This window comes from Gopherus evgoodei, chromosome 2 (genome assembly GCF_007399415.2).
Source record: "Gopherus evgoodei ecotype Sinaloan lineage chromosome 2, rGopEvg1_v1.p, whole genome shotgun sequence".
Classification (NCBI taxonomy): domain Eukaryota; kingdom Metazoa; phylum Chordata; order Testudines; family Testudinidae; genus Gopherus; species Gopherus evgoodei.
Genome location: NC_044323.1, coordinates 203,957,184 through 203,969,087, shown reverse-complemented (window position 1 = coordinate 203,969,087; position 11,904 = coordinate 203,957,184). Strand labels below are relative to the sequence as shown.

The window sequence follows — 11,904 nt, the reverse complement described above, 5'->3', positions numbered from 1 at the left end:
GGCGGGGTAAGGGGGTGGAGGGGCGAGGGGGAAGGCAGCAGCAGCAGCACCACGACAGACACCCCGCAGCTGGAAGCAGCAGCTGGAACTTCCCCGCTCGCCTCCCCCCAGCTACAGCAGCGGCAGGGCAGAAGCCGGAGAAGTTTCCGAGCAGATCTGCTTGGTTCGGGGGCAGCTGGAACACGGCCCCCCACTTGTGCTCCCTGGCAGTGAGGCTGACAGGGACCTGCCTGCCGCGCGGGGTGCGCAGGAGAAGAGGTGGCAGGAGGAGCTGCGATGAAGCCCTGCGAAGAGGAGGGGCCGGGGGCTGCGGCCGGAGGGGACCCCTGGAAGGAGTGCATGGAGATGGCGGTGCAGCTGGCGCGGCGGGCTGGGCAGGTTAGCAGCAGCAAGAGCCCACACTGATACTTTTGTACTTGCCTCGGTCTTCTCCCTTTCCCCAGTCACAGCGTGGGGATAGCATGTGCAGGAGCGAGCTAGAGCCATTCCTTTCCCCTCCCTCCGGCTTGTCCCTGCCTCTGACCCGTCAGTCACTTCCTCCTGCCAGGGAATGGAGGGTCCGCGCTTGCAACAGCATCTGCTCAGTGTGTCAGTCACGACGTGTGCTGCAGTCCGTAGAGAGTTTTCAGTTTTCTCTCCCTGCTACGGTCCCCCAAATAAATGCCCCTTTCCGGGTTGAGGAAATCTTGCTTGCAAGGGTTAATAATGCTGCTGGAGTGGTCGGAACTGTTTGCTGCAGGCTACACTTCTGTGCACTCAGCACTCTAACCTGTTGGTGCCTGCGGTGTTAACGAGGGCGGGCGAAGGAACAGGCGGTGGGGGAGAGGTGCAGGAAAAATCTCTGAAGGGGAGGGGATTAGTGTAAGAGGAGGTAAGAGAGCCAACTGGGTCAGGTCAATTGCAGTGACAAAGCTGCCTTACATTTATCCAGATTCTTCGCCGACTTATAAATGACACACTGTATTGTATATATTTTAAATACCTGCAGGAACGTTTTAAACAATTACACTAAGTAGCTGGAAAAGCTTTTTGTAAAGCATATTGGCTCTAAATGTTTTTGTTGAGGTAGAGACCTGCCATTGCATGCTGCACATAATGGGTTGAGTGTTGAATATCAGTGAGGGATTTTGCTTTCATATAAACTGAGCATAGGTGATATTTTTAGCAAACGTAGCAATGAGACCTTTAGTCTATCATTTTGTTTGTTTGTTGCAGGCTTTAGCAGCGTGAACTGCAAATACTCAAGCCACCAATAATGATCTTTTAGATAAATGGCATCATCATATAGTGTTCTTGAGGAAAAATGAGACTGCACTGGTGATATACCGTCTTAGCAGGGTGTTTAAGGGAAATTCCACCATGGGAATGTTTTTTTTTTCACATTTCAAAATAATTTCAGAATGTATCTAAAATAATGGTCTATAGTTTGGGTTTTTTGTTTTTTTTTTTTAATTCTCTAATTAGCAGTATGAAGGAAAAGGCTCCAATACACCCTCCAGAAGCAGGCATATTTTGTGACTGGGAGCATTTTTTATATTTAAAAATAAGATTAGAATGCTTTGCCAAAGCAAACGTGTTTTAATGTATTTTCTTTCTTAAAAAGAAAAAAGCATATATAGTGATAATGCTGGATTATGAGGAATTGAGGATACCTCATATCATGATGCATATATCCAAAATATGTTATATTTCCATTTTATAACAGGTAGGGTTTCTCTGTGAGAAAGTGTGTCAAGGATATTTAGCTGAATGACTGATTTCTTGCCTGCTATTATCTTCTTGCTTTGCCAGTCTTATCGCAATGGGGCAGATAAGAGTCACTGCAGATTTACAGTGGTGTAAATAAAGAATTATCAACATTTAAAAGTTTGGCAGCATAGCTATGCCAGTTAGAAGTGTGAAAAAAATCACACCCCTAACCAAAACAGCTATGCCCGGAAAAGCTATAATGTAGATGTAATTATACCAGCCAAAAAGTCCTTTTGCTATTCTAACTTACTTTGCACAGGAAAGTGATTTAGGATATCTTAACAAAAGAACTCTTTGCCAGTATCACCATCTCCATGGAGGAGAGGGAGTATAGCAACAAATCTTTTTTAGTGGCCTTAGGTCAATATCTGTCTCAACCTGAGAGGTGGGGTATCTCTACACTGGATAGTAAACCCAGGTCTGTGGGATCCACACTTGCAGACTTATTCTTTCTAAGCTCATGCTTGAGCATGCACACTCCATTGCAGTTTGAATCTCATGTACGTGCCAGCAGGTACACTCTTCAGTATGAAGACCCAAGTCAGACCTTGCTGTTTCTTGGGCATAACTCAGGGTTCTTAGCACCTTTGGTAGCCATGGTTGCTTTAGGGCTTGATTCATAGTATATTGCAGGGATCGGCAACCTTTGGCACGGGGCTCACCAGTGTAAGCACTGTGGCAGCCCAGGCCAATTTGTTTACCTGCTGTGTCTGCAGGTTCAGCCGACTGCGGCTCCCACTGCCCATGGTTCGCCGTCCCAGGCCAATGGGGGCTGCGGGAAGTGGCACGGGCCGAGGGATGTGCTGGCCGCTGCTTCCCACCCTGGTGGTCCACGTGCCAAAGGTTGCCGATCCCTGGTGTATTGTGAGAGAATGTCTGTTCATCCCTTCATCCCTTGGGACTTGACCAGAAGTGGTTTGAGCCCGCCAAAGCATCCAGCAGAGCCATTTGGGTCCACATGCTTCTGGCAGCCAGAGTTGTAAACATGGATCACTGCCCAATGGAAGAACTTCTCCAGGTCATGCTTTCACCCCTATTTCGGGAGTCAGCCAAAGCAACTGTGAGAAGTTGGTGGACATTTTGGCAGGGGTATTTGTCCTACTAAAGGCATCTCTTGGAGGGGAGTACTGAAATCCAGATTATGGATTTCTGGTAGAAGTTAATCAGAACTACATCTTCTGGGGCTTCCTGTTTGTTTTGGGGTTTTTTTTGTTTGTTTGGTTTGGTGAAAACCTTAAGAATGAGAATTGAAAGAGGAAATTCATCAGTTTCTATGGAATTGTTTTTTAAAAGGACATGGTATTCTTCTTCTCAAAGATGTTCATCCATGTATAGCAGAGGAGCCCGCAAACATATCCACCAATGGGAATTTTTTTAATACTTTCGGAATAGTGTCTCCAAAAGTCAGAAGGCTGATAAAGAAATAGTTACATGAATGAATATGTGTCATAGTGATGCTGTCTGATCTGGAAAGTACCTGCTCCAAGTCGTGGATCTCATGCTTGAACCCATTGTTTAGCTCTGTTTACGCATATTACATATGTGGATCTGTGCTGTGCAGTTTGGATCCAGTTACTCAGGAGGGCCATGGCAGCATGGATTCAGTATTTAACTTGGGCCATTTTCTGTGCATAACTGGCCTGAATTGAAATCCCTCCCCATTCACTATACCTGTGGATTTACCATGGACTTTCTCACATCTTTCTTCTGTTGAGTACTCTTTTACCAAATCCTGCTTGCTTTATTCATGTAAGTAAACCTACCAACTTCAGAGTGACTTTTTGCATAAGGTAAGTAAGTGGGATTAGGACCTGTTGTGGGGTTGTAGCTGCACTGTAGCATTCCCTGCTGGCCAAGCATGGCAGAGCAGGAAGTCCCCTGCCTCATTTTCCCTCCCCAGTGTAGATTTTCATGGCTTGCCAGACACCAGTTTGTTCAGGAGAGGTGGTTTAGCCCTCCAACCAAATAACAAACAAAACTTACCCCTTCCAGGGTAAGGAAAGTCCAACTGAATAAGTCCCAACAAACAAAAAGGTTCTTCTGCCCTTCAGGGGCTTCTCTTTAGCCAACTCTCTGGGCCCTGTTCCTAACGCTTTTGTGGGCTAGCTGTGCGAGTCTTTGTGGCTCTGGGATGGAGCATTCAGACCCCAGTCTGATTCCCCCGGAGTACTATTCTCAGACCCACCTGGGCTCTGTTCCTTGTGTCCTTCCCTGCTCTGGTATGGAGCACTGGGGCCCCTAGAGTATTTGGCCTCCTGCAGACTAACGTTTAGGGCCTTCCACAGTAACCTTCCCACTCACAGTGGCTCCAACTAGATCTGCTAAATCGACCACCAGTGGATCAATCGCCGCAGCCTTGATGCACGGTAAGCATATGGATCTCTCTGAGTCCTTTCATAAGACCCAGATGTCCATTAAACTGTCACATGGGTGTGGCCCTCCTTAGTCCCACCCCCACAGGCTCGGAAGCAGCTAATTAATAATGACACAGATATGGCTGGCCTCATCTCATATGTTTGATATTACAACAGTACTGGACAATAACGGGTCTGATCTACTCTCATTTATGCTGTGTAAATTGGGAGAAACTTCAGTGAAGTCAGTGGAGTTACACCAGTGTAAAACCAGGGGTATGTTGACATTAGAAGCACCACTGTGGCACAGCTGCATTGCTGCAGCTGCGCCACAGTAGTGTGGACACTTACTATAGCGATGGATGGGTTCCTCTGTCATTGTAGATAATCCATCTCTCCATGAGGTTACTAGCTTGACCTAACAGTATCTACACTGGGGCTTAGGTTGGCTTTATTACATTGCATAGACTGTGAAAGTTTTCACAACTCTGAGCAATGTAGTTAAGCTGACCTAACTTTGTAGTGTAGACCAGCCCCAGACGTGAGGTCCTGAGAGAAAAATTAGGCAATGTATACGTCTAGCATGTTAATCTTTCCATATGTTTTTAAACTGTACAAGGAGAAGGCTGCCCGACAGAATTAGGTGTGAAATCCTAGCCCTAGTGAAGTCAGTGGCAAAACTCCCTTTGACTTCAGTAGGGCCAGGATTTCACCTTATGTGTTTCGTCTTTGTGTGATATTTTTAGGGTATCTTGTAGTGAAACACAGGCAGGCTGATTTTAAAGAATAATTTTATTTTGGAGGATTATACTCGTCCAAGCATTCAGTATTTAGGGTTTGATTGTGCCATTAAGGCACAGCCCATTTTGAGGGGCATTCCAGAGCAATGCTGCTGAGAGGGCACAATCCTTCCTGAAGCTCAGGTGTGCCAGGCAAGTGCATACCGTGTACCATCTCTTAGGAGATTATAGCATGATCCCCCCTCCACAGCCTACTGCTCTTCTGTGTGGTATGGGGGGAGATGGAGCAATGGCCCCGCCTCCTCTCCATTCCCTTTAGGGTGGCTTGAACCCCCAGAGATGCTAGATGGGAATAGTCTTTGTCGTCCCCTACACTAACACCATGATTATGTCACACTCTTAAGCATGGGCTCCTGGCATCTTCACTTCTCTCTGCCCTTTGTGCAATCACACAGGGGCCAGGCGCAATCTACCTCTTAGTGGTGCAATGAAGCATCGATATATACTTTTATAAATTACTGGGCTGTTAGATCATCAACTAGGTATTATCTGTCCTTCCATATAAAATTAAATAGTTACAATATGGACAAACTGTAATCTAATGAGGATGATTAGTGTAATACTTTTATAGCCAACATATAATTGCTCAGCTTGGTTGCCAGTTTCATTACACAATACTGAGGTGGGGGGTAAGCTATTTTTATTTCATATACACATTTTGTGGTCCCTGAATAGATTTCACTTATCTGTCTAGCTCTTATCATCTTGAAGGACTTTTACGTGACTCCACATCCAATTTGGAAGACTAGCCAAATGCTTTAGGTGATTATATTTGGCCATTTAAAATGTATTTATATCAAGTGTTCTGTAAAGAGTCAAACCTAATGAGATTCTGTTGCACATACTCTGTATTTTTTTCACTATTTGGCCAGATTCTAATACTTTTACCCAGGTTTGAAGTATTTTACTCCACAAGTAGTCCCACTGACGTCAGTGAACTGGTGCAAGGTATTTACTATTCAGCATAAAGAATTTGGCCCAATATGAGATACTGGATAAATTTAATTTTATGAAGAACAAATGCTGTTCTGTTTATAATGCAAAAAATTTAAGTATGGTGAGCTAGGGTATGTCTACGCTTACCATGCATCAAGGCTGCGGCGATTGATCCACTGGGGGTCGATTTAGCAGATCTAGTGAAAACCTGCTAAAATGACCGCAGATCACTCTCCCGTCGACTCCAGTACTCCACTGGAACGAGAAGCATAAGGTAAGATGATGCAAGAGTTTCTCCCATCAACGCAACACGGTGTAGACACTGCAATAAGTCAACCTAGGCTACGTTGACTCCAGCTACGTTATTCATGTAGCTTTAGTTGCATAACTTAAGTCAACTTAACCCCATAGTGTAGACCTACCCCTAGTTTCTGACTTGGATTTCAGGTGCAAGTGGGTGAGATGGAGTAAGAACCCCCCTCCTTAGCAATTTATGCAGCTTACACAGACCTTGGATCTGGTGTCCATATAAGAGGAATGGGGGATAGGCAGAAAACTGGCAGAACCAAGGCCACACCCCCATGCACACACACCCAACCCCTGGCCAGAGTCATTTGAGCCTGTACAGATGGGGTAGTAATTTGCTGTTAGCACATCCCAGGAGCAAGAAGAAATCAGGAAAGGAACTGAGACTCAGAGCTGTGTCTTTAAGTCAGAACACCTCCTGGGGCAGACCAGTTTATGTACTACTTCTCCTTGCTCAGTCTAGCCCTGTGTTAAGAAAAATAAATAAATATTTGATAACATCATACAAATGAGAACTCTTAATTCACTTGGCTACCATATGACTTTTGGGGGACACCATGAGAGTAGTAATTTAGGCCCTAATCCTGAAAATAGTTACTCATAATGGTAACTTTACACGTGTGAGTGAGCCCATTGAATTTGGAATCATTGCATGTGCACAATTACTCATGTGTAAAGTTCTTAAAAGGTTGGGGCCTTGATATCGTGCACACACAAGGCACTAAGTTAGCTAAAGAGGTTCAAAACCACCAGGAAAACAGGGCAGTACGTAAGGAAATAAAGGAGTTTTCTGCAGTAAACATTTTGCCATGTAATAATACAGAACCTTTTGTGTACCAACTTCAAAGGTAAAAATATTAATTAATCTTTAAACTCCTTTGTGAGCTAGGGAAATAAGTATAACTTTAATTTTACAGCTGATGAAACTAAGACACAGAGGTCGTGGGACTTTCATACGGCCCCACAGCAAGTCATGGTCCAGATTATGTAAGGACGGACACTGTAACAGTTAAGAGAGTGAAACCCTTCAAATGTAATATTTTTGCCCATGATAAACAAGTGGTAGAAATGTAATAGGAATTTGGAATTTCCTGGTTTCTAGTCCCATTCACAGTACTGTAGAACAAACTGCCATTTGAACATAAATGGCTTTTCTTTAGGTAGGTTTAAAATTAATTAATGCCAGAGTTTTAATTGAAGGATTTAAAAAAAAATATTTGCCTCAGGAGGAGGTTGTTTGGAATATTGGTTTGATGTTGCTTTTTATTTTGTATAGTTATATATAAATCCAGCAATTACATTAATTTGTCTTTTCTATCACTGACTGTTTTGATGTCCTTTCTTAGGTACCTCATAATTGTCTTTGGTTATAAAAGTAAGCTAGTTGTTCCTCCAAGAGAAACATTGTCGTCATGCCTCGTTTCATAATATCTTGCATTATGAAGTAAGAAACAAAGAGAGGTGAAAGTAGGAAGAAGTTTGTCATTCATCATTTTCCCATTTGTGTATCTGCATCATATTTACTTTAGTTTAGTATGGCTTTCAAGTTTTTCAAAAACATAACACCAAGATTTAAAAAAGAAAAACCCAGAGCCCAGAGTTAGACTCCTAAGTCCATCTTTACGCACTTAAATAAGTGGCCAGTTTTTGAAAGGTGTTGAGCACCCAGCAACTACCACCAATTTCACAGGGTGCTGAGCATTTTTTAAAATCTGGCCACCTATGTGGACTTAGGACCCTAACACTAGACACCTATGTTTGAAAATCTTGGCCCAAATCTGATATAAGAGGCTTCTTTTGAGAGCCAAACTAGTATGGTTTACATTTTTTTGTCACTTCTTAAAATGTGAGAGGTGGGAGTTTTGTCCCTGTAGTTTATTTTTTTTAACATTGTATTTCCGATGGAAGGGGAAGGAAAACTCCTAAGCCCTGAGGATCCTCCTTTTTCCTCTGGGTCTCTCCCCTAATTTTTCCAATCCTTAATGTGTCCATCTGCTGCTATCCTTAGTGTCTATACTTGTGGCTGCATTTCCTTCCAGAGCTTGTCAATGACTTTCCTAAACTAATTAGAGGGGTTGTTATAGAGAGATGCAAGGTGTGTCCTACCCTCATTGCCTCAGTATTCTCTGCCCCTGAACAAACAAGATGGATTTTGAGTCCCAGAACTGGATCCCTTCTCTTGCCTGGTAGCATACTGATGTGTCAATAGATTTTAGAGACCACAGAGAACCTCATATGTAATATATTTTGTTAGTGTGTAGGGAAGGAATATCAGAAATAAATCTGATTTGTGTACTCCTCTTTCAGATTATTAAGAAAGCTCTTACAGAGGAAAAACATGTGTCTACAAAAACATCTGCAGCAGATCTTGTGACAGAAACTGATAATTTTGTGGAAAATGTGATTATTTCTGCTCTGAAAGAGAAGTTTCCCTCCCACAGGTAAGTATCTCTAGAGAGAGAGCTGCCCAAGACCCTGTCCCCTGCACAGGCCATGTATGTGACCATTATTAAAAGGGAATTTATAAAATTCAGTCCCTAGATGTCAGATGACATCTGTACATAGTAATTCGCCTCCTAATAACTGAATTCAGTGTTAATACCATTTAGATATCACTCTGTTCTGGTCTCCATTGTTAAGAATTAATAAATGTCTTGAATTTAAGCAGATTGGAAAAAAAATTAAGCTTCCTTTCTTTTAAAAAATTCTGTTCCAGATTCACTTTTATGTTGACAATTACTTTGAGAAGGCACACTGTATTTTTCATTATTGGCCACACAGTATTATTGCTCTGGATTAACTTGAATCATCTGAGGTTTTTAATATTTTGCAACCTTTTTGGATTTAATTAAATGGTACTATAACACTTTTGTCCCCAGTAAGGGTCTCTAAACTATACTATCAGTCGGAAAGCTTAATTTGTTGACAACTCTGTATCTTTTTTTTCTGCTGTAATATAATGCTAAGAATATTTCATCAAATGGGCATTAGAATCAAGCTGCATTCAGTTATCACTAAGGCCCCAGTCCTGCAAACATTCATGTGAATAATTTTGTTTTACTCATGTGTATGTGTGTGTTCACAGATCTGGACTGAGTATAGCATTAATTCACATTTAGCTCTCCTAGCCTATAGAAAAATAAATGTTCTACAAATTACTGCACAAGATTTAACTGTAGGTCTTAAACATGAATTCAGATATGTGATTCCCCTTGAGCTATTAGGGCCATCTGAGAGTAACCCCTTATAAACAGAAGCCATAAAATGATAAATTTTAGCATATTCACATTGGAAATAAGCTTTATAAAACATGTCTTAAGATTGGCTTGATGCACACAAAATATATACTTTACAGTTGATTTCCACATTTGACTTTAACCTATGAAGGTAAAATTCAGCCCTCTGCATAGAGCCAATACAAGGCCTGTGTGCCACTTAAATCTACATAATGTGTACTTTAAGTGGTACATAGTGTGAGGGGATCCCCCCGGGGTGCAGCCTGGGACCATGGGACTGCTGTGCCCCCTTAACTCTCTCCAGCCTGAGCTGTCTCTCACAATGCCTTACTAGTGACCAGCAGCAAACCCCTCCAGGCGCTGTGATCACTCAGCACAACAGCATGTGGAGCCCCACACCCATCTAGATTGCATGAATATTGCAGAGGTACTCATGAATCACACAGAGAAAGACACCAGCCAAATCCCTCCCACTCCCCAGCTCCCAGTACTGTATATTCAAGAATATACCATCTAATTTATTAATTGGTTCACCACTTCAACAATGGAAAGTGGACATACATCAGCCTTTGTCAAGCCTGAGCAGATTTTTCCCAACACTTCATACCAGCTCACTGGTAAAGATAAACAGTTAAACAAATGTATTGACTATAAAAGATTTTAAGTGATATTAAGTGATAGGAAAAAAGTCAGTTATCAAAATAAAATAAAATAAAATATAAGCATGCAGTCTAAACTCTCAACCCTATTAGACTGGGCAATATCTCGATTAAGCAGTTTTTCTCACCCCACTGGATATTGCAGTCCTTAATATACATGTTTGTTCCTTAAACCTGGGCCAATCTCCTCTGTTGGAGTCTTGTCTTCTTCTCAGTGTCTTAGTTGCTTGCAGCGTAGGTGGGGGCAGGAAAAAGGCCCACTATGTGTCCACTCTCCCTGTTTCGTACCCTCACTCCATGTGCTTGGAAAACACAAGTCCAGGCATGTCTGGGGGCATTGCTGAGTCTCTCCCAGTAAAGTTGAGCAATTCCTCTGCTGTGGCCTCATGCAGGTGAGTCGTTGCATTGTAGCTCCCTTGCTGGACAATGGCTATTGATGGATTGGGCATTGGCTACTTTCCTTGCTGTTGCCTCTGGGGAGCTAATATCTGGCTGATTCCCCAACTTACAGCATGTTTTAGTGACAACCATACAACACAATTCTCATAACTTCACATGCATTAATGATACACAAATATGGATAGAGAAATGACTTTCAGCAGATCGTAATCTTTCCCCTGATGCCTTACAAGGCATGCTTTATATGCAATATCACAATTATATACAGATGAGGAATATGGGGGGTTATAGGGTGCTACCCCAAGGTATAGAACGTCACACATAGGTCTTGCACTAGCCATTTACATAGGGTTGACTTTGTGTCAGATTCCAAAGAATTCAGCTAAAATGGAACATATTTGAAAAACCTGACCCCATTGGTTATGTTGGTGTAAAGAGCATACTTAATGCAAAAATTACTGAAAAAATTATAGATTAAGTACATCTTTCTAACTATCTGTTATGTGATCCAAAACTCTGGCAGTACTACACAATTTAAGTGTAATATTTGGTTGCAATCCTTAGGCAGTGCTGGGATTTACAAATATATTATTTGAGTAATAATCCATCTAAAGTACTGCTTTCTGTGCTGTTGTTTGTTCTGTAATATGTGAGTTTTCCTTAATGATCTGCCAGAGAAAGTGTAGCATACAAGGCTCATGTAACATGAGCAGAAAGTGTTACACACATTCATGCTTTTTAGAATAGGAACAGCAGGTGCAAGGTCAACGTAGACCAGGGTTTCTCAAACAGGGGTCGCTGCTTCTGCAGGGAAAGCCCCTGGTGGGCTGGGCTGGTGTGTTACCTGCCCCGTCCGCAGGCCCAGCCAATCGTGGCTCCCACTGGCCATGGATCACTGCTCCGGGCCAATGGGAGCTGCTGGAAGTGACACGGGCCGAGGGACATACTGGCCACCGCTTCCAGCAACTCCCATTGGCCTGGAGCAGCAATCCGCGGCCAGTGGGAGCCGCAATCGGCCAGACCTGCGGACGGGGCATGTAAACACACCGGCCCAGCCCGCCAGGGGCCTTTCCCTACAGAAGCGGCGATCCCTGTTTGAGAAACCCTGACGTAGACCCAGAAATGGAATTCTCCAACATGATGAGAGATTATTAACCCTTTACAGTCAACTTCCATTTTGAATTTGCCCATGCATTTTTCCTAGCTTCTGATTTCATAAGGTAACTAAGTGAACTAAGCTTTCTTTAAGACAGTTCAGTTTCTGTTGTTATGTTTTGGCCAGGGTTCGTATTGACCCAAATGCATATTTCAGTTTACAGAATATAGTCTTCTGTCTGAATATCTTTCTACATACAAGATACAGTAGATAGGTACAAAGAAAAAAATTAAGTTTGACTTCAGTACAGGTTTATGTGCTCTGTCTCGCCAGTAATCTGGCTCTCATGAACATCCAACTAAGATTTTA

At 42.8% G+C, this 11,904-nt stretch overlaps 1 protein-coding gene across 2 annotated transcripts in view; it reads left to right on the top strand.

Annotated features, from left to right (window-relative positions):
• Positions 1–11,904, top strand: part of IMPA2 (inositol monophosphatase 2) — a 29,112-nt gene continuing 17,208 nt past the window's right edge. For both annotated transcript variants that reach the window (XM_030552729.1, XM_030552730.1), the window contains exons 1-2: positions 1–378; positions 8,453–8,586. In XM_030552729.1, the coding sequence (XP_030408589.1) occupies positions 277–378; positions 8,453–8,586 (236 nt within the window). In that variant the 5' untranslated portion in view covers positions 1–276. The remainder of the gene's footprint in view (positions 379–8,452; positions 8,587–11,904) is intronic.